The sequence below is a fragment of the Leuciscus leuciscus genome (genome assembly GCF_965113295.1).
Source record: "Leuciscus leuciscus genome assembly, chromosome: 23".
NCBI classification, from domain to species: domain Eukaryota; kingdom Metazoa; phylum Chordata; class Actinopteri; order Cypriniformes; family Leuciscidae; genus Leuciscus; species Leuciscus leuciscus.
The window spans coordinates 25,145,557-25,172,839 of NC_138747.1; the positions used below are offsets into that span (position 1 = coordinate 25,145,557).

At 36.5% G+C, this 27,283-nt stretch overlaps 1 protein-coding gene across 1 annotated transcript in view; it reads right to left on the bottom strand.

The window, feature by feature from the left end:
- Positions 1-26,522, bottom strand: part of arid3a (AT-rich interactive domain 3A) — a 32,518-nt gene extending 5,996 nt beyond the window's left edge. The window contains exons 1-7 of the mRNA XM_082155287.1: positions 26,249-26,522; positions 16,019-16,518; positions 14,665-14,947; positions 4,228-4,300; positions 3,466-3,649; positions 1,878-2,125; positions 1,158-1,415 (exon numbers count right to left, since the gene is read on the bottom strand). Coding sequence (XP_082011413.1) covers positions 1,158-1,415; positions 1,878-2,125; positions 3,466-3,649; positions 4,228-4,300; positions 14,665-14,947; positions 16,019-16,329 — 1,357 coding nt within the window. The 5' untranslated portion in view covers positions 16,330-16,518; positions 26,249-26,522. The remainder of the gene's footprint in view (positions 1-1,157; positions 1,416-1,877; positions 2,126-3,465; positions 3,650-4,227; positions 4,301-14,664; positions 14,948-16,018; positions 16,519-26,248) is intronic.
- Positions 26,523-27,283: the final 761 nt, after the last annotated feature.

Sequence of the window (27,283 nt, forward strand, 5' to 3'; positions counted from 1 at the left end):
GGCATTAAGTTCAATTTCCAAAAGATGATTTTTTTTATTCCTCTTTTTAGTCAACTTTAGCCTGGGTGTCTAAACTTATGCATAGCACAGTATATATATATATATATATATATATATATATATATATATATATATATATATATATATATATATATATATGTAAATGGCAGCTCAACTATAGCTTGCTTGATGTGCAAACCTCATTGGCTTTCATACTTAGTTGAGCTTCTGTTTACCATATTTCATATGCTTTATATGTATATGTGCTGATCAATGTTTATTCTGTTCATCTTTTAGTGGAGGACCAGAAAAAATATCTTAATCTGTATTTTGAAGATGAACGAAAGTCTAATGAGTTTGGAATGACATGAGTGTGAGTAAATGACAGAAATTAAACTTTTGGGTGAACTAGGCCTTTAAGACAGATTTGTCAAGCAACCCTCTGTCTAGTCCAGGGCTAGGCAACTCTAGCCCTCAAGATCTACTTTCCTGCAGAGTTTACCTCCAAACCTAATCAAACACACCAGTACAAGCTAATCATGGTCTTTAGGATTACTAGAAACAAAGTCACTATAAGGGAAGCCTTCAAGGTTAGCAAAGCTTAGCCATCTTTTTGAATGGATGTCAATGGAGGAGAGGCTTCACTACACTGAATAAACTGCTTTTGTTGGAAAACAGCTTATTTAATGACAAAACAGCCTATCAGCTAATCTTCAACATGTTTGCCATTAAACTTTAGGAAAAACTTATTTAATTTTTTTAAACTTATTTTTAAATCTTATTTCTGTTTTATAAGAGAAATCCAAGACTTTTTTGAATGCAAACAGTGACTAACCGTCGCACCACTCTGAAAGAAATTCCATGACTTCAAGGCTGTAATGTGATTGGTTATCCAGAAACTTGTGATCCAAGTTGACCGTTACGCTTTCTCCAATTGTAGAGCCACAGACCCTGTTATCTCCCAATAATGAGACCATCTCTGCTAGAAAGCTACAGGCATGCGAGTTTGATTGGTGTTGAAGCAAAACTCTGCAAGAAGATTGGATCTCAGTGGAGCCCAGCCCTGGTCTAGTTGGTTTTAAAATTTGTCTGCACATCCTTACTGATATATTTGGTTCATCACTTGTCTGGAGCCCAGAATGTTAAAGTGTCAGTACCTTGATTGTTGATGCGAATGTTCATAGGGATTTGTGCCGTCATGGCCAGCAGGTTGTGCTGCAGAGCTCTCTGCAGTAGCCGCTGGTGTTCCTCCAGTGGAAGTGCAATCTTCTTCTCCGGGGGCTCGCCGGACTCCAGCTTGTCCCGCAGCTGCTCCAGTGCAGCTACCTGTGCGATGGTGGCCTGTGCAGCTGCAGCCTGGGCCGCAGCTACTGTCTGACTGGCCAGAGACACTGGCAGACGAACCCCGTCATCCTCTACAACAGAGAAAGAGATAGAAAGACAAAACACATTTGAAATAAAGCAAACCATATGGCAACATTAAAGAACATGATGTCTTTAATCAGATGATGTTCTTTAACAACATTAAAGAACACAAAGATGTCATTAACTCTTTCCCCACCAGCATTTTTGAAAAAAAGTTGCCAGTCAGCGGCAGCATTTTTTTAATTGATTTTACATATGGATGTGCTTAAAATCACTTTTGCTTGTTTCTGCTGCTTCTTCGCCTGTGTTTTGATCAGGAGATTCAGTACTCTTTGAGAAAAGGTTTCATAGTGCCCCCAACCGTATAACAGTGAAAACACAGGACGACGGAAAATTACGTCAATGGCACGAAAGCGTTTTCTCATAAATTACGTACATTTTTGTCAAAAGAGTTAAAGAGATGTTATCAAGATCCTCTGCATTATTTCTGCGTGTCTGTGAGCAGGTTTTACCTTTTTTAATTTTCTGTAAGGATAAGATGGAGGCTCCATTGCTGGGCAGGGCGATGCCCATGGGTGGCATGGAGAGTTTGGGAGAGGAGAGCATGGTGGGTGTTCCATTGGGTGAGTAGGTGAAGAGTGAGCTGCCAAAACCTTGCCTGCGTCCCTCTCGCCGGTTACTGTCGATGGCCACCTGCAGCTCGTTGGGATTGCTGAGACCCCTCTTCTCACATTCGTAAGGATACAGATACTTCATATACCTGCAGAGGGGGTGAGAAATTAAGAACACACAATAAGTTTACTACTAATTAATGATCTAATTGTCCCTTTCAGACAAACCAACCTGCAGTCCTCTTACAAGGATGGGCTCCCTGGAGTCACCTGGTATTATGTAGTCTCAAGCCCAAAGTATAAATGGCATAGGTTAGTTGTCACAATGAGTGAGAAAGATTGACATGGAGCACCTAAATCTCAAACCTCTGGGGAATCACCCATTTTAAAAACCGCTGAACAGGAGTGTTTGTTGGCAAAAACAGAACGCAACAGAGCTCGTAATAAAACAACATCGGCTTGGCTTTTCAGAGATGGAGAGAATTAAGGGATTTGAAATGTTGTAAAAGCGACGCAGTGATGGTGTTTTTATTACTCAACAGGTGAGTAAGGTATTTTATTTGAACAGATGAATTGCCATATGTAGCTCTCAAACAGAATTTATTGTTAAGCATTATCTATTGTGAAGGGTCATATTCATCCGCACAGTCACGAAGAGTCGAAGCACAACCAAAACAATGTTGTTCTGCAAAATGCCTTCAGTTTTGTTTTTAACTGCTAGAGGGCTAAAAGTTACATAGTGTACCTTTAAAAATGTAACTTTAGTCAGACCACAGCAATAATTTGTACAGTAGAATTTGTTGTGCTTTGGAAATCAGGCTGACTTGCTGAAGAAGTTACTATAGTTATACCCATTATACTTCCTTGAAAATAAATTCCAGCACAGCGTTACAAACGCCCATGAAATGACCCTTCACAATAGATAATGCTTTACAATGAACTCTGTTTGAGAGCTACATTTGGCAATTTATCTGTTCAATAAAATACCTTACTCACCAGTTGAGTAATAAAATGGCATCTCTGCATTGCTTTTACAACATTTCAAATCCCGCAGTTCTCGCCATCTCCAAAAAGCCAAGCCAATGTTTATTCTGGTTTTATTACGAGCTGTCGCATTCTCTTTTTGCCAGCAGACAACTAACCTATGCCACTACCACTCCATACATGCGTCAAAGTAGCCGGAGCCACTTTTCTCTATTTACGTATATGACAAGACACGAATGGGCGAGTGACGCATGTATGCAATTTCCCACGAAACAATCCAGACAGGTTTAAAATAAAAACACTTATGACAGGCTTACCATACTGAATCAGGGTAAGACAAGAACATGTTTTGGAAGAAGGATTGATGCATTGACTAATTTAAATGTAGTTAATTTTGAACAAAAAAGTTACAGTGTACCTTTAAATAATGACCATATAAATGCCAGGCCTGTACATGTGTAAGTAAACATCATTTCTCCTGGTGGAGGTGTCAGCGAGTACGTACTGTGTTCTAAGAGTGAAGGCAGCGCTAGTGATGGAGGTCGGCAAGTTCAGGCCCTTCGTGATCTCCCTCCACAACTTTTTATTTATGACCTCCACCAGCCCCCCCTTCTCGGTCACCAGTTGGTACAGCATGTAGAGGTCCAGCACCTGCTTGGCCATGATGGGAATCCTGTTCACTGGGGTCCCTGCACAAAAACAAACAGCTGCGTTGAGCATCACAGCAGTTTGAAAATATACACTATAAAAAGGAAAGACACTCCCATATGAGTCTTTATTTGGGAAAATGTCTGCGTTTTTCCTAGGCAGCAGGTTGTCGTACAAACACATTTGTGCTATAAAAAAACATGGCTGATAAAATTCTCTCACAGGTCATTAATGTATTAATCAGGAGAGGGTTTAACAGGTGTTGGAGAACATTTTCCAAAGCCAGTGGAGCGGGTTTATGTAAATGTATATGGGAACACATGCTTCAACAGTTCCAAGGCCGGATCATGACATGGACATGTGTTAGCACTCCCACGTTTATAATCACACATGTGAATGTGAGAGCCACAGCCTAAGTTCAGCATGATACAAACAGAGGAAACTGCAGTGCTTTGATATAAATACAGATAAACATCACCGTGGAGATGTGAAAGATGAGCTGGGTGTTGATGTGAGTGCATAAGGGGCAGACTTTGGACAGGTCTGAGTGATAAAGGACTCTATAATGTCAAATGGAGATATTTCTGAGCAGGAAAAGGGTGATTTACTTTACACATACCTCTCTTCTGCATAAAGCTGAACAGATCGTCCAGGAACTCCTTCCTCTTTGGGTCACTGTCCAGTTCATAGAGCTGCATAAGGAAAAACAGACAAAAAAAAAGTTAAAAGCACAGTGTATGAAAATGTGTTCTCATCACTCTTGACTTCCTGATCAGGAATTGCATTATTTAAGCAGTAAAGCACAAGCTATATTTTGAAGTCATGGGTAAACAGCACGGTTAGCTAGCAATAGGCTTTATGCCGGACGTCACATGAACAGGTCTCACTGCCTCCGCTTTACGGAGGAAAATGTTGACTGCGGTGTGAACTGATACCGATATCTATGGACTTAAGGTAATCAGTTAACCTAGCTTGTTCTTTTTATTGCTGCCATTTTATTCTATTTAAATATCTAAATGCAAGTAAGAAGAAAACTAAAACACTTTTAGATATCATGCATGCAATGGACATCGGCTAAGCTCATCTTCCAACTTTGAAGTTATCTTGAGTAAAACAGCTCAATATTTAACGAAGCACATACAAAGACCTGAACCGGAAGCCTTGCAACCTGTTTTACAGAATATGGAAGTTTGTTGTGCATAACCCCCATTAAGTGCTTGAAACATATTCATTAACGTCAAGTGCACTATTGCTTCTAACACACACTACACAAAAAAAATAAAAGGACATATATCTATCCATTACAGCTGTTACCATGGCCATGTTTGGAACAGCATGCTACCATACTATGACCAACTATACTTTCCAAAACGAGCAGTAAACAAAGCCCATTGTGCAGAACAGTATACACAACAATGCAATACACAAGGCCTTACTTTTCCACTGCAGTGAATGAGCCACAAGTAATACCTGTGTCATGATGACTAGTTTTCGATTCAGTATTTGAGCAATTACATTTTCTTATGATTTTATTTTTGATCTCAATATACAGACAGTATATGTGGTGCAGTATTTAGCAAGTATCAAGCTAGAACCTTCCAAAACATTGTCTGTATGCAGTGATCCTATACACTATTTTGAACAATTATTGCTCATTTTATGATTCATTAATGAACACATTAAAATGTAATGTAAAATGGTATTTTAATCAGATCTTTGGTTTTAATTAAAGCAATATTATAAAGAAATGTGTGAATGCCTGAAGTACCTTTATGATAGCAGAAGCCACATCATGTGCCGAAAAAGGTCACGCTACTTAATCACGCACAGCCGGAAAAACAGTGATGGTAGCTGAGCAACGGGCAGCATTAAATTGCTCATTCTTTCCCTCTCCTTCCCTTCTCGCTTTCTTTCCCCGTTCCTGAGCTCTCATTATAGCAGCACAGAGAGCTCTGTCTTCTATCAGTGGACTGTGGGGGGGGGGGGGGGGGGGGGGTGATGCTGGGGGCCAGCAGAGGGTTAATTACAGGATATATACGTTTTTGAGGAGTGCCACACAATAAATCTCTCAAAAGGCTTGCCTCTTCTCTATTTTCAGTTGGGTACTCAGAACGCACCCTTATTTTTTTCTTACCCATAATTTGTCCCTTTTACCTGCCAGTCTGTACAAAACCAGCCGCCCAGCACTCCATACCATTCTAGGTCTTTATAAGAATAGCTCAATGTAATGCTTAAAGGGATAGTGGACTCAAAAATGAAAATTCTGTCATTAATTACTCACCCTCATGTCGTTCCAAACCCATAAGACTTTCATTCATCTTCGGAACACAAATGAAGATCTTTTTGATGAAATCTGAGAGCTTTTTGTCCCTCCATTGACAGCCTAAGCAACTACCCATAAGCCTAAGCAACAAACTACCATAAGCCTACCCATACAGCCTAAGCAAACCCATAAGACTTTCGTTCATCTTCAGAACACAAATGAAGATCTTTTTGATGAAATCTGAGAGCTTTTTGTCCCTCCATTGACAGCCTAAGCAACTACTTTGACGCTTCAAAAACTTCATAAAGAGAACGTAAAACTAATTTAGTTTAGTAAATAAAATAAAAAGACTCGATCACTTTATATGATGAACAGATTTAATTTAGGCTTTTATTCACATATAAACATTGATCAGCGAACATGAACAGAAGCTCAACCAAACCTGCTTGGCACGCAAGAACAAACCTCATTGGTTCTTGCAGAAGCTCAAATGTGCTGCGTAACATGAGAATGAACCTAATTGGTTCTTGCAGAAGCTCAAATGTGTTGCGTAACATGAGAATGAACCTAATTGGTTCTTGCAGAAGCTCAAATGTGCTGCGTAACATGAGAATGAACCTTATTGGTTCTTGCAGAAGCTCAAACGTGCTGCGTAACATGAGAATGAACCTTATTGGTTCTTGCAGAAGCTCAAATGTGCTGCGTAACACGAGAACGAACCTCAATGGTTCTCAAGCGAACATGCTTGAGCTTCCATTTACCACAACTGATGAGTGAGCCGACGAATGTTTGTGGAAAAAAATGTAATCTGTTCATCATATAAAGCGATAGTATCTCTTCAGAAAATTAAGACTAAACCGCTCAATTCATATGGATTAGTTTTACGATCTCTTTATGAACTTCAAGCGTCAAAGTGGTAGTTGCTTAGGCTGTCAAAGGAGGGACAGAAAGCTCTCAGATCATCAAAAAGATCTTAATTTGTGTTCCAAAGATGAACGAAAGTCTTACGGGTTTGGATCGACATGAGAGCGAGTAATAAATGGTAGAATTTTCAAATTTGGGTGAACTATACCTTTAAGGAATCCAAAGAAATGTAACAGTTTTGTCTCAAAAGACTCAAAGGCCTTAAGAACTCACCAAACTGTAACTGCTCTTGATTCATTTCAAGTTTTGACAAAATAAAATGACTTATGATTATGATTATCACAAAATGTGATTCATAGAGTGAATGAGCCAGTCCAATTTAAATCAACAATGTGTCTTTCATGTTGATTCTTTAAAAAAAAAACTGGCTCACAAGAGTCGTTAGTTTGTGAATCAGTATAGCAATGGAGAAAATACTATTAGAGTACTTAGAGTATGCGACATTCATGTCTTGTCATAAATAATTACAAGATGAATTCACAGCTATATTCTGTTATGTCTGAGGACATTATGTGTAAAATTTTTATGATTTTTCTTTTAGCAAAGAACTGAAACAAAGAAAGCACATCATAAATTGCATGGCTATTATGAAGTGACATCAAATGTAAAATGTGAGATTAATTGTTGAAGCCATTGCCATTTTGTTTTTTATATGATGTCACAGTCAATTGGGGACATCTAAGATTCCAGTTTAACATCTTGTGATTGAGAGATTTATTTTTTATTGGAATTGTGACTCAAATCTAGTATTGTGGCCACTCATTCAAGCTTCCTTAAAAAAGTAAGCAGGTAAATCAGCAGGTAAACAGGAACCAATCATTAATATTGTAACTCTTGCTCTGAGATCTACCCCTCAGGGGACTTCAGCTCTCACCAATGGATAGAGCTATAGATCATTTGGCCCCAAATTCTGCTGTTACACCCTAAGCCCCCACCCTCACACCATGGAAAAACATCTGTTTATCTGTTTTAAGCGGGTGGAAGCAGAGACATCTGACTGTACCTCAAATACAGGGTGGAGGAATGTACCTCAAATACAGGGTGGAGAAATGTACCTCAAATTCAGGGTGGAGAAATGTACCATAAAAGAGTCGGTTGGATATGAATTTTAGGCTCTAAATGTTACATCAAACTTGGTGGTAAAATAGAAGTAATGACTGACATCAGAGATATGCAAAGATAAACATCAAACATAATGAAGAACCTAACCGACAGAACACAAGCAAGCATTTGCGTCCTTATTTGAATTCAGGAAGGCACCTAACAATCACGTTAAAAGTAACAAAGATGTAATAAAGGTGTGAAATGCTTTTGTGGGTCAGTTTAACTTCTCAAAAGGTATTCAGAAGTGAGCGAGCGAATGAATGAATGCTGAATTGGATACCTTGGATTGACATTGAGAAGGTCTGACATTGTATTTCGATGACACGTGAGCTGTTGGCCTCGAAACAACGCAGCAACATTTCACACCTGCCAATCACCTCAAGAGGCAGGCAAAACGACAATGGGGAGGATGGGCCGGAAATAAGTGAGGCCCAAGTGGGGGAGGGTAACAATGAAAGCACAAAAAAACAGTATCGATTTCATGAAGGTGCCTGTTCTCAGACGCCTCAATCTTACTTCATTTGAGTGATGGGGTTGCATGGAGGGCAAAGGAGACTGTGGTTTCTGTATTACTGAGAGAAACTAGAGGGTCACAACGTCCCTAGTTAAACCACGCCTAACCAGAAACACCTGCAGGGAACGAGAAATTGATTTCAGAAATCTGAAACTGAATTCTGGCTAAATTATTCAAATTTTTTTTTATTTAACCCGTACTGAAATCTGTGTGGGCTGAAAGTCAGTTCAAAGTTTCGAATACACTCAATAGATAGTATAAAAACACTGAGAAAAAAAAAAACCTGATCAACCACTACCTAAATTTAACTTTAATACACCACAATGAAGCATTTTATTTAACAATCATATTAACTGTTTGTTTTATGTTGATTTAATAAATGAAGATATTCAAAATCTGAATGCCTGAAATATCTTAATAATAGAAGCAACATTATCAACTATTAACTAAATTAAACTGTTTAATACACCACATTGTATTTTCACAAGCTTTTTATTGAACCCAGGAGTCATCATTAAAAGGAATTCTAATGTCTGAAGTCACAGAAATAGAAAAAAGTTGCATAGAATGAACTACACAGATGACACAATTAACTTAAATTTGAGACGCCTGCTCAGACAGAAATAAAGAGAGCAAAAGGGATGAAACGATCTGCTCTGAACCAATTGCATTTGGTATTGTAACAGCTCCAGTAATTTATCCTGTTACCTTCCTGTCTCGCAGTTTACCAGTTTACATGGCCTGTTCATCCCCATCAATTAGAAAGTGGTTCAACATTTGACTTCTGATCCCAGATTTGTCCAACTACCCTCATTCACCAACCGTACGTACAAAAATTTCCTTTAAGGCCAAGAGACATTTCAGATTGATTAACAAAAAGCTTGAGAGAGAAGTGTGATGCAATGGAAAAAAGTGCTAGCCTAAGCTTTTCGGCCATCTTTGTTTACATTCCAGCGTCTAGAACCCTCAGTCTGACATCAGCTCAGAAGCAGCAGCAATGCCTGGACAATATCCAGCTATGAACTACTCTCCATAACAGCAATTCCTGTGCTCGTTTTCCTACTCGGACATGAATAAGTGGTCTGTGCAATTAAAGCTGTTTGAATAGTCGAATACCTATGGGAGATGTCTGTCTGAAATGAATATGAACACATGATGTCAAGTCTACATTAATCAGATGATTTATTCACTGTCTAGATTCCTTTCATGACTTCTTTTCCGAGACAGGAATAATTAAAAGGCTGACTGATATTAGGTCAGCGGTGAAAGCAAATCTGGGAATTAAGCAAATGAGGCACTGATATGTTTCCATCAGGAACTGTGAGAAATTCATTTGTTTAAACAAAGAGTGGAACCTGGAGATACACATAACGGTTTGAACTACAAAATGTGATACCAACATATTTAAAGAAAGCATACTGCAATTCTACAACTATAAAAAAAATTAAAAAAAAATTACAATTAAAAAACCACCGATACCAAACATAATTAGCAAGAGTTTACAGCAATTCAACAACTGGTCAAGCGATAAAAGCAAAACGATAATACAGAACATTATTAGCAAGAGTTTATGAAACCTTAATAACAAGTGATAACAACATTGAAAATTCCAAATGTAATTAGCTACACTACAATTTAACAACAGTTTGACAGATAAAAACAAAGCGAGGACACCAAAACCAATTAGCAAGCGTGTAAGTGCACGACAACAACAAATTGACAATACCAAGAGTAATTAACAAGAACGCATGTAAATAAAAAAAATAAAAAATCCATGAAATTTGTGAAAGCTAGTGGGATATATTGAGGAAACAATGGATCAAACCAGTGACTAAAACCACATAAAAAGATATATACAGATTCCAAGCTACACACAGCTTTGTGCCTTTAATGGTCACCCCCCTTCAGTTTGCAGTGAGCAAATCAATGTTTAATGTTAAAACCACTAAATGGCAACTGCCTGTGGAGGGTGTGATGAATTTTTAAAGAGCTCTTTTCTTTACTGTTCACCTGGGCTCCATTTGCCCTGCTGTTCACGTTTATAGCGGACATCAAAGTATACTTCTCCTTTTGTCAGGAAGTTTGTGCGAGAGGAAGTGGGGTTTTTAGAGCTTTTTTGGGTTTAACATTTTATAGAGCTACAAAATACGAAATATTTCACCTTCATATATGATGTCATGGTAGTCTCTTATTATAGAATAACAATGCATCTAGTTGGTTTATGGCAATGTAAACAAAGTAAATCATCAAATACAGTTGTGTGGGAAAGCCAGTTATCACCTAAAACCACAGAAAACAAAATTAACCAGATACAGTAGTATAGTATTATGAATTAAATGTATCATCATTTACTTGCCCTCATGTTATTCCAAAATTGTGTGACTTACCTCTGTTGAACATAAAATAAGATATTTTGAGAAATATCTAAGTGCTTTTTTTGTCAATGGTATCGAAAACATTCTTCAAAAGGTTTGGAATGGCATAAGGGTGAGTAAATGACAGAATTTATTTATGGGTGAAAATTACAGTCTGATCTCTTCAGTATGACTGATACCAACATGCAATTATACATATCATGTGAATCATCACACATTTTAAATTAGTTCATGCAACTACTTTACTAAAGTAACAATATTACGCATTTCGCTTACATTGAAATTCAAATATGTTTAGAATAAAATAATTAATGTAGTAAGTGGCAATCACAAAATCAGTGACACTCCCTTTGAAATCCGATCAACTGTAGACTGTTTAGGGTTGCCAAGTACTTTCCACAATAATATAAAATGCACGGTCACAGTTCACAATAACGTCTTCAGCCATGTCGACCAATCAGAATTTAGCTTGAGAGCCGTTTGTTTTAAAAACATATAAACAGTGCATTGCAAATGTAGTTCAAGTAATACAAATGGCTACATCCTGAAAAGGCTAAAAGCAATATTAAATAAATGTTTGGCACCGTGAGCTCAGTTATCAGGAAGAGCCACCATTTTTTTTGCATAAAACCACCTAGACCCCGTGGGTACATATAGATATACACTCCTATATGACTTCAGCTCAGACGATTTAGTTAAAAAGAAAAGTCTCTTGGAGGTTTAGATGAAACCTGAGCACCTGGCGGCACCAAGAGGAAAATTTGCATAGGGACAAAAATCAGCCGCAACAAACTTTTAAGATCCAGCATGTGACTACATCTTATTTACAAGAGGATGAATTTAACCTTACAATATATATATATATATATATATATATATATATATATATATATATATATATATATATATATATATATATATATATATAAAGGCAAATCACAACAATCCCAATGAATTTAAACCACAATCTTGGCCGGCAGCAAACAACAGCAATAAAGCCATCAGCAGTGTGTAAATGATTAAGACATGTCATTTTTGATACCAGCAAATAAATCTGTTTTTTTATTCAAGTCACTTAATGGCAGGCACAGATAGTTATGCTAGAGACTTTGGCAGCATGCCTTAAAACACGATTAATTAATATCTGTATCAAACATAATCGGAAACACAGAAGCTTTGTATTTATTTTGTCCGTGTCCCAGCTGGTTCAGGAGAGGGACCAGCTGTCAGCCTTTGACATGCTCGGTGCAATGCCAGAGGACAGGTTTACTTGTAGCTCGATGTGAGTTTTTACTTGAGTAATGGTTTTTATTTGTTAAAGTGTGCCAGAGTTCAGTTTGGAAAGGTTCCAGCTGTGACGGCCGATAAAGACATTGGCGGATTTTTTTTTTTTTTTCTGACAGGGTCCAGATTATCACTTTCCCTCAGGCACATTCCTCACTGCCCCCACCCACCTGCCCAAAATAAACCACAGGCCTTAACCCTTTCCACACATACTGTAGCACATGCTCAAACACTACAGTTTCCAAACAAACTAGTGTAAGGCAACAGGAAAGTATGTATTAAACCATTTGCATGTTGTTGTAACTGGGTGTATCATCCAGTTTCAGCATTCTCATATTCAGAATGGGGGCGGGGGTGTAAAGTATACATTATACAACCATTCAAATGCCACCCAATCATTGTGTAACATCTCAACGTACAGAGAGTCCTGCTCGTCTTGATTATGCAACTGCCCACAATATTCACTGCCCACGTTTTCTGGCAACGACTTGATATGAAGATCAAGCTTCGAACTGAATGCTAAAACCCCGATAGCATTTCTGTCGCCCGCCAACCAACAGTTGTAAACACCTGCAAACGCTTCACTCAGCACATCACATGGCCAGCATACACAAATCACATGACCTTGTACTCAAGAAGGGTACAAAATGTCCAAATCAAACATGAGCATAAAAAAAATAAAAAAAAACCTGCACTGCTCCTTAATCGGAAATCTGTGTTTAAAAATTCCCTTAAGAAGGGTACAAACAGTCACAGCACTTTTGGAGCAAATGGTGAGTGTATAAAACAGTCATTATGGGAAAGCATTATTGCTACAGCATTGTACATATTCACAATAGAGCTACTGCATGACTCCTTTCAGTTCCATAAATCAGGCATAAAACCATGAACATATATGGCAGCTGTTTAATACACATCACCAGAAAGGAAATCACAATAAATAATAATCAAATTAAACTTAGTGACAAATCCAAGTGACAAATTAGTTTTTTAAGGCCGGTTTTTATTTTATTTTATTTTTACACTACTTTATTAGCTAGTATAGAGGAGAGTGGATAGGAGGCAAAGTGGGCCAGGATCAAAAGGGATGACTTAAAGGGATAGTTCACCAAAAAGTGAAAATTCTGTCATTGATTACTCACCATGTCAACGCTGATGTGTGAATGCGCGTCTGAGATGAATTATTTTGTAAAGGAAGTGGTCAATTATGGGGGAGAAACAAAACACTCTAAGTGCTTCATAAAACTGAGGATAAACTAGTCACATGGATTATTTTTATGATGTCTTTACTACCTTTCTGGGGCTTGAAAGTGGTAGTTGCGTAGGCTGTCAATGGAGGGACAAAGATCTCTTAGATTTCATTAAAAAGATCTTCATTGTGTCCCCAAGATGAACGAATGTCTTGCGGGTTGGGAATGACATGAATGTAGTAATTAATGACAGAATTATTATTTATTTTATTTTAAACTAACCCTTTAATTGAGACAATGTTTCAATAAAAGACAATATCTCCAATCTGATCGCAAATATACCAGGGATGGCTTAGCATGATTTAAAAACAACATGAAATGGTTTCAAGAGCATTTTTTAATATGGCTTGCAGTGTGTAACATGTGGCTGACTAATAGGAGTCATTGACATTGACAGCTGCTCCGGATGAAGGCTCTTCATTGGCTTAAATCACGGAGTAACAGAACTTCTCTTGTTTGTAGGAACTAATTTAAAGGGCGAGTCCTTCAACGTTCAAAGTTCATTTTGACAAACCACAAATATGATGCGTGAGATTCTGCATGATCCAGCGTTTGCCTTTATGTTCTGAGATAATCAGTAATTAGCTATGTCTTGAACCTACTTCATTTTTAGGTCACAATTTGACATCATAAGCCACAGCCTGCACTTACGGGCTAAACCACAGCTAATCTATGTGACAGATAATGTGTGTGACTCTTTAATACATGGTTCAGGTTTAACAAATGGCAAGAACAAAAGCATGTAATAAAATAACTTTCAACAAAGTGGCTTTTTGAGAGAATGAATATCAGTAGCTACAGTCTGAACGATCTTGTAATGAACACATCTAGTTTGTAATTAGTTGTGTAAAAAGCACACAAACATGATTAAAAATCCAAGTATTTTGGTGCGTGAAGGTCAGATTTACTCAAAGTCTCTGGCTGTATATTGCTTAGTTCAGGAGTTCTGATTTCATAACTTAAGATCACAAAATCTCACACTCAGCATAAAACTTTGCAGCTTCAGTGAGGTCTTTTGGATAAATTAGTCACGTTATTTCCTCAAGGACTGTACCCTGTCGTTGCTAGCAAATATTTATTTCATAAACTGTTTTACTTTAACAAACTTCCCTGAAGAAGACTGTAACATTGGCATTTCAAAGCATGTTTTTATCATGATACGTTTCCATTCCAGATAAATATTTGCACATTACGACAGCGAACGCAACAAATACTATTATTTACACTACATTTATCCTACACACCTGCAACCGTCCAGGTGTGCGAGGAGTGTTTATTTAGCTAACATCTAACATCATTGTGGCAAGACCTGTTTCAGGTAAAATATACCCACAGTACTCACCTGTCTGAACTGCTCTTCATAGGTCCAGTCTGCGTGGTCCTGCCCATGGAGTGGCCCATGGGATGAATGAGCGGAGTGAGTCAATACTCGCGGTTCGGTTTCAGAAGCAGGCCGAGCCTTTAGCAGCTGGGAGTGAGGGTGTAAATGGCGATGGGGTAAGAGGAGGATGCCTCTGCCTGGAGTGACAGCCTCACGGCCCGACGGCAGCCCTTCGTCACCAAGATCGTCATCATAGTCTTCCTCCATCTCACCCTCAAAGTCATCTTCATCCCATTTCTGTTTTCTGAAACACATTAGATGGTGAAATGTTAAAGAGGCAACACATGAGAGACAGTTATAAATTCAGGCAACTCATTAATTTAATGAAACATTGCTATGGGTTCAATGTTCTCCAAATGCACTACATCAAAATTTCTGTGAGAAAATAATTTACAGAGAGCTACACATTAAATATATAGTAGGTGCAAAGTAGATTTGTACATTGTCTGAAGATATGAGGGATGTGTGTCCAATTTCTTTTTAGCGGGGGGGGGGGGGGATTAATAATAATCTATTATTACTAATAGATAAAACACATAGTTTGGATCGAGTTTGTAAATGCAACATTTCACATGTAGTTAGAAATCTGACTAAAACCACGTTTTAGAATTCAGAATAGATTTTAAAGTATTTTATTTCCCTCGACCCGACAAACACTATTGGTCAAATGGTTGGAATAATTAAAGTTTTTATGTTTTTGAAAGAAGTCTCTTATGCTCACCAAGGCTGGATCTATTTGATAAAAAATACAGTAAAAACAGTTATATTGTGAAATATTATAACAATTTAATTTAAACAAGTTTTTTTTATTGTAAAATTTTTTCACATGCAAGTTATTCCTGTAATGCAAAGCTGAATTTTCAGCGTGATCCAAATCATTCTTGATTCTTTTTTAAAAAAAAATCCTACTTACCCCAAACTTTTGAATAGTAGTGTATCAGTTTCCACAAAATATGAAGCAGCACAAATGTTTTCAGCATTAATAAAAACAGGAAATGTTGCTTGAGCATCAAATCATCATATTAGAATGATTTCTGAAGGATCATGTGACACTGAAGACTGGCGTAATGATGCTGAAAATTCAGCATTGCATCACAGGAATAAATTACATTAAAATAGTTCTTTTAAATTGTAATAATTCACAATATTAATGTTTTTACTACATTTTGATCAAATAAATACAGCCTTGTTGAGCATAAAATACTTATTTAAACAACATCAAACTTTTGATTGGTAGTGTATGTAATGTAAACAACCAGCTCAAGCAGCAGCCAAAAACTCACTTGCATTCATTTGCATGTGACTGCCCACTTACATCTGCTCTTCCTCTTCAGACCCCATCATATCTTTGTATTGCTCCTCCACTTCCTCTTCCTCCTCCTCTTCATCATCTTCATCTCCTCCACTGCTGTGTTCAGACATGGGGCTGTCGGCCATCTGAAGTCCAGCTGCTACTGCGCGCATCGCTGCTAGCGCCGCCATCTGCGCCTGCTCTGTGTCAGAGGCAGAGATTGCTTTAAGCTCCTCCCCCATGGGGGCGGGGCTGCGTGATTGCCCCACCTGCTCCATCAGCAGTTTGGCTCTCTGCTGTCTGTGCAGGTTCTCCATCACCGCCTGCAGCTTCATTGCCTGAGAAACAGGACAAGCTGGGATTCTGGCCCCTTCACTTCCCCCCACACCCGAAAACAGACGGGACCACTTTTTATAACTTGATCCAGAGGCAGGGCTTCAGAAAACAGGAAGTGTTGGTCTTCTACTCGACAGACACCTGCAGACAGCTAAGGGGAAGATGATCCCCCACACACAGGGGCCTACCTGAGAGAGAAAATAAAAGTAAAATGATATATTTAAAAAACTTTTTTTTAGACTTTTGACAATTTTTGATATATAACAATATTTATGTCTTTGCTCTGAGAAAAACACGGCACATTTTTAATTTTTTTATTCATTTGATAAGTGGAACAATGCATAATGCAAAATATTCAAAGACTTCTGAAGCCACACATCAGCTAGTCTTTATACACTAGAATTTTTTATATCCATTCAAGTAGTAAGTAGTAATGAAATGACATAAATTTCAGACTGTTCCTCGCAGAGTTAAAATATAGGCTAGTGCAATTTGTCATTTGAGTTACATTTATAAAAGGTTAATCGTCTTTTTTGAATCCTCAGTCCTCATTCACTGGAGATTAAAAAAATAAATAACTTCTGTGTTCCACTGAAGAATACAAATAATATTTAAACAATATGAGAATGTGTAAATGATTCCTGTAGTGTAAGAATAAAAACAGTAAAATTACACACTCCTCACTGTTTTTTTTTTTTTTACAAATTAAGACTATAACTGCAATAATATCACTAACATTTATTAATAGTAATTAAGAGCAATATTTTAAACTTTTTACATGAAAATTGCACACTCATTTTAGTGAATATTTTTGAGTGATTACAAAAAACAAACAAATAGTTGAATCACAATTTTGAACTAATACAATGACCATGGAGCATTTGAAGGGGAAATCAAATAAACTTACCAAGTCTAACGGTGTAACAAGTGTAAATCAGAAATACCATCTTCAGACTTTTACTAACAGGACATGACACAAGAAGGGACTATGAAACACACAGCCTATTCACAATCATTTTCGGTCTAATTTATCTTGTCCTATAAGGAAATCATCTTTCTCCTCACATTTGCATTTCACTATTTGTCATCAATCATAACCACACCTTAGTCGATTCACTGAACTTAATAAAAAAATCATCATGACAGTGTCAACATGCCATGTGATGCTTCGTTGATTATATTGGGAGTGTTCGAGTTTTGTCACGTTACGGCGCTCTCTGTGTAAAAGGGGAGTATGACATCAACTTAGTCCCTTGATGCTGGACGTTAAATTTAAAATGGGTCTAAAATTTTGTTTACTCCATTCATTTTATATACCCTCAAACTTTGTTTCTTAAAACATCTCAAATCCCTTTTCTTTTGTCTTAAGCAGGTTTGAGCTTCCGCAAGAACCAATGAGGTTTGTTCTTGTACGTCAAACAAGTACGATTGAGCTTCCGTTGACCATTGTTTATATGTGAATAAAAGCCTAAGTTAATTCGGCCCATCATATAAAGTGTCTCTGCATTTAGTTAAACCGCTTAAATGATTTCTTTTTTTAAATACATTTATGCACTTATGAACTTGTCCCAATGGAGGGACAGAAATGGCTGGTCTTGAAGGTTTCATTAAAATTTCTCCATTTGTGTTTTGAAGATGAATGAAAGTCTAATGGAGTTTGGAACAACTCGAGGGTGAGTAATTGATGACAGTTTTTATATTTGGGTGAACTATTCCTTTAACTTATTTTCATGATTAAGAAAAACTGAATCAGGCACAGCCACCCTTAAAAAATTGAGTAAAGGGGAGAGAATTCAGACGGACAGGATTCTGAAGGACTCTGGGAGTTTATGGGTTAACCCACAGAAATGGATGTTGGGCGCTGGCGATTGTGAAGTCTGAGCAAACACAGTGGAGATAAAGGCAGCACTAAGGGTCTAATTCCACTGATAATGAGTGTCAAGTTGGCCAACATCCAGATTCACCATAGGGGTCTGAAATCCATGCATTTACACCATACATTCAATATGATATCATATTCTAGTCAGCTAGGAGTAAGAAATAGATAACTCATGATGAAGATGGACAGAGAATAATGATTAATGTTTTTTTCTTTTAGGCATGTAACAGAGTAAAAAGTTCTTCAAACAGATACAGATAAATGTCTCTAATACCTGCATAGACTAACTCAGTCTGTTCTATACGTGCATTGCAAAGTAATGGAAATGAAACCGAGATGTTCTGGTCTGGTGACATTCTTTACTCTAGCATTGAGATCTCAGGATTATTAGAAACATCAGATCAGATTTGTGAACTGCCACTTGTCAAGCTACAAGTTTCTCATAATGTGAAATGGATTCCATTCCATTTCCTTTCTAAACAAAATGTAATACGTTTTCCTCTGAAATGAATTTCCTTGATGTCACTTAACCAATAACTGTTTACCATTTTAACAAACTAACCATCTAGGTTTAATATGAATATGTATCAATTTGTTTTTTAAGAAACAGAACACAGAAGCCAACACTACTTATCAACACCAACACTAGTATGTAATTTCACATCACCAGTGTCAACACTTAAAATTTCTCATGTGTAGTGAGAATGAGGCATCTGCTGATCACACATATCAATCTGGTTATGACTGATCTTGCACTGCATTAAATGAAGAAAAGCACACACAAATCTCTGTGCTTTCTAAATACCTATAGTGGAATCTTAAAGGGGATTTTTTTTTTTGTGCATCATAGATCATTAAATGATTCCCAATGGGTCAAGCTCAATACTCAAGTAGATAGGACATTTATTTACACAGATGAAAATATTTAATTGTTTTATGATGTATCTTACAAATAGTTTATTCTGACAACTCTTCTCACTTTTTAAATGTGTCTGGCCTAGATCAACATATAAGCTCAGGTGACAATAGCTCATTTCGGCTGATAACCTGTACCAGTTCCAAAATCTACCAACACCATTGTCAAAGGCGAATAAACATTTTCTACAGTGGTTGATCGATAGGGTTCTGGTTTAAATTACTGATGATGCAAACAAAATTAGACTGCAGGGTGACCAATGCCAAAATATATGGCATTATTATAAAAACTGACATGCACACATCTATGCTGTAACAAGTGAACATATTTACACAATATAAAGTTGGAAACTTAATTCACTGCAACATAAAACAGGAACTGTGTGTAGATTGACGACATATGGGAGAGTAAACATTTCAGTTAATCAACCATGTGGATGTGACTACCTAAAAATACAAAATAGTACATATTTTTTTAATTAATGAACAAATTAGTATTTAAACCCCAACAACCTACTTATCTAAAACCCTAAAATGTTCTAAATATTTAGCCTACATAAAATTATGGGGTTTCATAAAGGGAAAGATGTAATTAAAGTGTGTTTTTTTTTTTTTTTTTTAGCTTGTGGAAATGTGGCAATGGAAAAACCCTTCACATAAAATTACAGCAAGAGACCCTGGGCTTGAACCTCAAGCATCGGTTTGATGTCTTTTGAAATGGTATTTTCAATGTTTCAGGGAAGGTGAGCCAATCGTGTAACCTCGTTACCATCTCTTCAGCGGTTCCCATGGCGATGGCGTGTGTAAGGGCTGTGGGCAAATCTGAGGGCGAAAGCGTGGGCCTCCATATACATGAGATTTCCTTCCTCAGAACAGTAAGAGAACAGAAGTGCACATGATTTCACATTCTTGGCCCTGTATTCTTGAGGATATTGTGCCATTGAGAAGACTTGACACGCAACAGAAAAACGAAGAGGACAACTTTTTTCCTTATAAAATAAGGAAATGTTAGGTACCAAAGCCCTAGTACTCCTAAAAATTATTGGTTAAAAAAACATAAGCAAATATGAGTGAATATAAAAGCAATGGGCTAAAGTGATGGGATCCAAAAGCAATAAATTGTCATGATTTTTAATAGTGAACGTGCAAATTGTCTAAAAACAATGTCTTCAACACCTTTTTCTCTTCAAGAACAGGATGTAACGTAACATACCTTAAATGTACAGCCTCAAAGGCACCGATATGATGCAAGAAACCCAATTTGACATAGTAAATACAAAGAACTGAAAACGTGTGTCACTCACAGCTAGAGGAAGTCTGGAAAACACATTTATAGCAAATGCACTCTGCTGATGCAGAAAACAGAGAAGGGTACATTTGGTATTCCTGAGAGCATTACGCAAGGCAACACTTGAATAAAAGTTTTTCATGCTGCTAAGCAGGGGCAATTCGGGGATGATTTAAAAATATAATATATTGTTTGTAATAGGGTAGGCAAGCCATGAGCAATACAATACCTATCAAGTCCTTCCCTGAATACTGAATTAAATTCAAATCATTTTAAATAAGTGATATTCATTAACAATAAAGACAAACTTTTTATTACTATAATTGTATAGATTGGCAATATGTTTTTATATATTTGTTCACCGTAATATTTTAAATATTATTTTTTTTAACTCTGCATTTGTGCAGTAAAATTTACTTTAAAAATCCATTTATCATTTTCATTCATGGAGATAAATGTGCTATAATTTAGTGGAGGATTTCTGGTGGAAAACAATAACACTTTTAACATGGAAATTACATAAAATTACCACTATAACCAGTAGATTGCTGCAGAGGACCACTCATTAGCTCATTTGTCATTTCCACTCCCTTTTATAGTTCTTTTTGTGTGTTTTGCTTATGGATTTATTATAAAATTAATATTATGACAAATCTTAGCCATTTTATTCCATAGAATGAAGATTAGCTAGAGTAGGAAAAGTCACAATGTCCATTTAAATGAAAGGAATTTAATAATTTTTTAAAAAATCCCAGATTTTACACTGGATGGGAAACCGTCTTGAATTGCTCCCACATCATATTATGTAAACTGCATTTATGACAAAGAACTACACAGATATCATAATCTATCAGTAAATGCACACACGTTGTCCTCTGCTTTTGACTCTGGCGTTGCAGAACATGATGAATAATGCAGACTAAAACACGGGGAAGAGCCGAAGTCTGCCGCCATTTTCAAACGAGTTTTATAGGGGAATGAGGCGATCACGAATTGTATATTAAGGACTGAATCTAAAAATGTGTAAAATTGTTTAACATTGTGATCATGATAACCATAGCGACGGACAGGACAAAAAAAAAAAAAAAAAAATCAAAATAGATCAGTGGATGTGTGTGTTTTAAAAAAAAAATAACTTTATTACAATTTTTTATTTGATCTTTTGAATGCAATGTTTACTTAATTGAACAACATTTGAAGGATACATGCTAATGTTCTAATGTATTGTTTACTTAATACATAAGTGAACTGTGTAATTTTATTTTCAAATAGTTTAATAAAAATAATAAAAATAAAAGTGTTAAAATAGTTTTTGCTATGGTACCGAAGTTGGTACAGAGAACCATGAAATTGTACTGGTATTTGTACTACAGACTACTGAAATTTTGGTATTGTGTGACAAAACTAGCTACCACATTGGAATGAATGTGTTCCATTTTTTTTGATAGTGGACCGATATAATAGGAAAAATATGAAAAAGAATATTATGAAAATGAGGCTATAGGCTTTTAGGAACAATAATGAGGAATAAATAATATTACAATATTATATTACAGTTTATGTCAATTTGATTATGTAGGAGCTCCAAGTGTAAAAACATATACATGTATAACATTTAATTAGAAGAGATGGTAGAGACACACATTTCTCCAAAGGATTTTTCTGTTATAATGCACTATTTTATAAATAAATTCAAAAAGGTAATTAATTTAAAACAATTACATTTTTACATTTTATTTTATATATATATATAAGTTATAAGTTATAATGCTATTTCTAAGATTTTTTTTATTTTTTTTTATACAATATTAGATTAAAATAAAAACACAAATCTATCATTAATGTATCATTAAAGTGTATCTCATTATATTACTATCATTCTTTTGCTAGCCGTGACTGAAATCACCATACAACAACCCTGCTCGGGTCTAAAGCTGCATTTTGGTAAATTGTCATTCCAGAATCTTCATGTGAATGCAGTTGCTGTTCTTTTACTCTTTATGACCCCCCATCAATAACAGAGCTCAGAGAGAAAGACAGCTTTGTAGACAATAGCACAATACTGTCAATTTTCAACTTTTACTAGCAAACATGCATTTGCATGTGCATGATTTAGTATTCAGGAGGAAGTGGGGGTAGGTTAGAACTGCCAATGTTCCATCAGTATTAGCCTGTAAAGTTTCTGCCTGCAAAGACCTGATGGAAATAAACTGGCAGAACGAGTCAGTTGGTAGTTTCATAAGGACTATGTTGTGAGTAGGGTTTGTGTTTTGCTTTGTATTCTAACCAAAAAAATCCAGTCTTTTCAGTTAATGACAAAAGAGTACGCATGATTAATGCTGTAATTCAGCAAATCAAGTCAGTTGATTTTGTTTGTGTGCAACTATGATGGCAAACTTCCAGCCTTAATACAGTAGAATTGTTTGTTAACCAAATTTGACAATGGCCAAAAACGCTGCAGACCACAGGTTCGAATGATGCAGTTTCTGTTACAGATACAGAACGTCTCTCCAAACATTGCTCCCGAGTTTCTCTGCAGAAAGAAAACCGAAGATCAGCTGGCTGGGATTCCCTTATGGCACACTCCCAAACAGTGAAATCATCACTTTTTTGGCAGGTGCTTGAGGTGAACAGCAGTGCACCACAGAAACGTTTTAATATGTGGCTTTTGGCAAAGGCACAGTTTGAATCCAAGCCAAGCCACTCAACTGAGTCCACACAACCTCCTCCCAACAATCAGAATGGTTTTCAAAAGCAATGAACTCTGTCTTTTTATAGGCACATCTAATAGATTTAATGCAGTGAGTGTCTATGAATGCAGAACACAAAGTTCCAAAACGGGGGATTTGAAGCACGCAAAGTATGTGACGCCTATAATGCCAACTTGTTTTCTTACCTCACTGTCTGTTTGTATAGCATTTTTGTTTCAAGGATGCTTTCTGTTTCACTTGTGTAAAGTGTTGCCCAACAGCCCTGTGCTAAAATGGCACACCGAGACACGCATATGGATTAATCTAAAAACAGAGCAGTTCCTTCCTTGAGCTGCGACACTAGATATCTGATCCCTCTCAACACTACCTAGTAACACGCTAAGCTGAAACCAGTTTGGCCAGCTCAGAGCAGAGTTTGCCAACCTGAAAACCTGCATATAAGATGGCTGATATGGTTGCTTCATTGTGATCACAAGTGTGACAGGATGCAGGGCCTCATTCCTGTGTGTACCTCATCTTATCAGTTCAAACCCCACACCCAATTATTTCACATACAAACAACCAAAGGACTTACTTAACAGGACTTACAAAACATCACACATGCAGGTAACCACCAACACCCCGAGATACATAGAATATGTATGCAGTGCACACAATAGTGACTGATAAAGATTTATTATTGGTTGTACTTGGATATAAACGTAACGCTGAAGAAAGGTGTGATAAGGAATTAGAACAAAATATAGAATTGTCTCATGAAATTTCCAACATGTCGTGCGAAACGGCGCCAAACGACTAACAAGTTCCTCTCCTGGTGCCGTCCCTTCTGTTTGTTTTACTGTCATCTTTATCAAATATACCCTTATGTGTGTCATGCAAATATGCAGACAAATAGACTCTTTACGCTATTACAACTGTCTCTAATGTAGCCACAGGATGGGTTACGTTTGCTAATGTAGAATCACGTCGTCTGGCTGGCACAGTAAAAACGGAACCACATTATTAGAAATGCACGAGACATTCATCTTCATTGTGAAACTCACTTCCTGTGAACAAGTTTGAGACAATACCATCTCTATAGCCTCAGCTAGTATACCCCTGAACACATCTTACACATCTAAAACTAAGCCACTCTATCAAACCAATACATGAGATTTTTAATAGTGCCTAAAAGCACCCGCCAGCATACTAACAGTATTTGTTATTCCTGTATGAGATAAAAACACCCCCTTTTAATATTGAAAAGTTTTCCAGTTTGTCCAAAGATTGAAATGCAATGCCACAAACAACATACAAACAACTGACTGTACCATGCACTTTCACTTCTGTTGCACTTTTGAGTGCCCAAATATTGGCAAAAATCCAACACACACTTCTCATTTATCAGTCCAGAATCAAATTTTGTGGTTTCATTGGAGTCAACTAGTGTACTGATGTACAAGGAACTATTTTTTTTTCGTCCAAGATTAATTATTGAAATTGATATAAAATGTAAACATTGTCCATTGGAGTTGTTAATTTTTACAAATGACTATTGACTTCGATAAAATATATTCCCTCTAAATCACCTATATCAAGATTAGTATAAGTGGATAACAAATTAAATATCTTTTTCAGCTGCTGTTGCAAATATATATTTTTTTTAAATCGGACTGTGCACAAGTGCGTGTAGAGTTTCAGTACAGTGTGTGATGAAGCCATGTGTAGTCTACACACGCAAATGGGCTTTTCTGTTTATGTGGAACAGAAATCTAATTAAGGCTTAAGAAATCTGCTCTGTGCAGATTTAAAGAGCTTATTAGAAATGGACAGAAAGAAATCAAATCAGTCTTAACCCACATTTCCAACAAGGCTATTTAAAAAGGTTTTGTTTACTTTTGGGAGTAATAGATAATTAGGGATCTAGAACTTTGAGAGGTGTTTATGAAAAAAACAAAAAAAACAAAAACAATGAGACACCTAAATCCATTATTGCATACTGAGATAATGCACAAGTCATATCTCACACATATTATAAAAAGTGAACATATATAGCCTAAGAGGTTATATATGATCCATTATACATTATATTTCATAAATAAGTAAGAGATAAACAACAACTGGTTCAATATTCTTTACACTTTTTCTTATATAAATTATTTACTATCAGTTTTATTGATAAATGGCTAAAGTTGATGGGTCTCTAAAAACAGCCAACTATTTTACTACGGTGTGCTTTAGCATTTCCTTTTGTCATTTATTGTTATTGCACAATTAGGCTATTCAACCTTAAAGACACATAATTCTGAAGTGAGCAAAGAGTAACATTTTATATTTAACATTTAGACATAACCTTAAAAAACACATTTAGAATGTAAAATAACGTTAGAATGGAATAGAAGGGGATTAATACTAATCATTTTTATTACTTATTATAACAACAAATAATTCACAATGAATATTATGGTTTCTAATTACTAGTCTGCTGATTTTGTTTATTACTGTATGAACATTAAAGCAGAAATACAAATAAAGAATAATATTTTCAATTATCAGGCACTTAAAAATTAGCAATAGACAATTAATGTTTGTCTTGTATAATATTGTTCAGACTATATGAACCAATTCTGTTTATAAAACTATTTGTTTTGCCTTTAAAAGGCACATTTTAATTAAAAAAAGTCAATATACTACTTCCACATCCACAAGATCACAGATAATCGACTCAGATATTATATATATATATATATATATATATATATATATATATATATATATATATATATATAATTATTTTCCTCTTCAAAACTGCATCCAAGAAGTTATAAATAAATAAATTCAAATCCGGGGATTTACACTCGTTTGCACGTATAAATCTCGTGTCTTGTCTGGTGGCACTTACTGTATGTGTTTGTTTCGTGTGTTTATTCGGATGGCAGTAACATACACTATAACCAACTCTACTCTCATTACTATCAAACAAACACATCATCACATGAGCTTTAAACAACAAAAGACAGAAAATAAAACTCATTAAACGTCATTAAGTGTGATTATATGCCAGAGAGGTACTGTATTTCCAATATAGCCAACACAAACAGGAAAATGTGGATGTGTGATGAGAGGAAAAAAGACACTTCACTTACCAGTTTAACTTCCGTTTCGTTTTTTTCTTGGGAAGCGGAAGGAACATTCCTGATTTGCCCGTAAAAACAACACGCTCGCGACGCTCTCTTTGTCAATATTTAATCACAGTCACGAACACACGAGAGCGTATATAATCAATATGGACTGTGCTCTTTCTAAATCACCTCTCTCTTCCTCGTTTGATTTCGATATAGAGGTTAATTTGGCAGTAACATCATATGTGCGTCTAATCTGAGGCGGTGCCCCGCGGTCGGAGAGTCAAACCATTGGTTGACAAACAGCAATCAGATGCAAATTCCAAACCTCTGAATCAATGGGGCTGCCTTCCCCCACTCTATAGGAAACATCTACAAATGACTCAACACTAAATGACCTTTGCGCCAAAGATTTGTTTGGGCCTGGTGATATATTTGTGTTGATGTCCGATACCCACTTAGAAAAGCAGAGCCTTTAAACCGTCTTCCTCTGTGTGAGGTGTATGTGTAGTATATATACACACATATATGTACGCTATATGGCGCTATCTAAACATTTGGCGACGTTCCCTGCCAGGGGCCCTTCCCTTTTATCACAGGCACCAATAATGTCTATCTAGAGTTCTCGTGCAAACATATAGACTACGCTGTATCCGCGACAATCCTTGAGAAATAACCTACACGGTTGCCAAGACCAAAATACTATTATGAACGAATGAAAAGTATAATGAATATTTACGCATTAAGTAGGCTATACATAAACACTCAATATTTCTTATGTGTAATAATCAGCTTAAAAATGCACCAAAGACACAAGTCAGATAAAATACACATGTATATTTAATTTAGGGCAGGCCTATTATCTGAAATGATCTTATCAAGTGATAGAAATGTCATGTGTATCAAGTAAGCTACAGGCCATTTCTGAGAACTGATACATGCACGTCTCAGATTAAAGTGCAGAAACTTTTGCACTGCACAGTGTATTGTTTCCACCTACTGGACAGAACGAGTATTGCATTTTCTGGACATTGGAGTCAATTCAATAAAGTGGCCTCC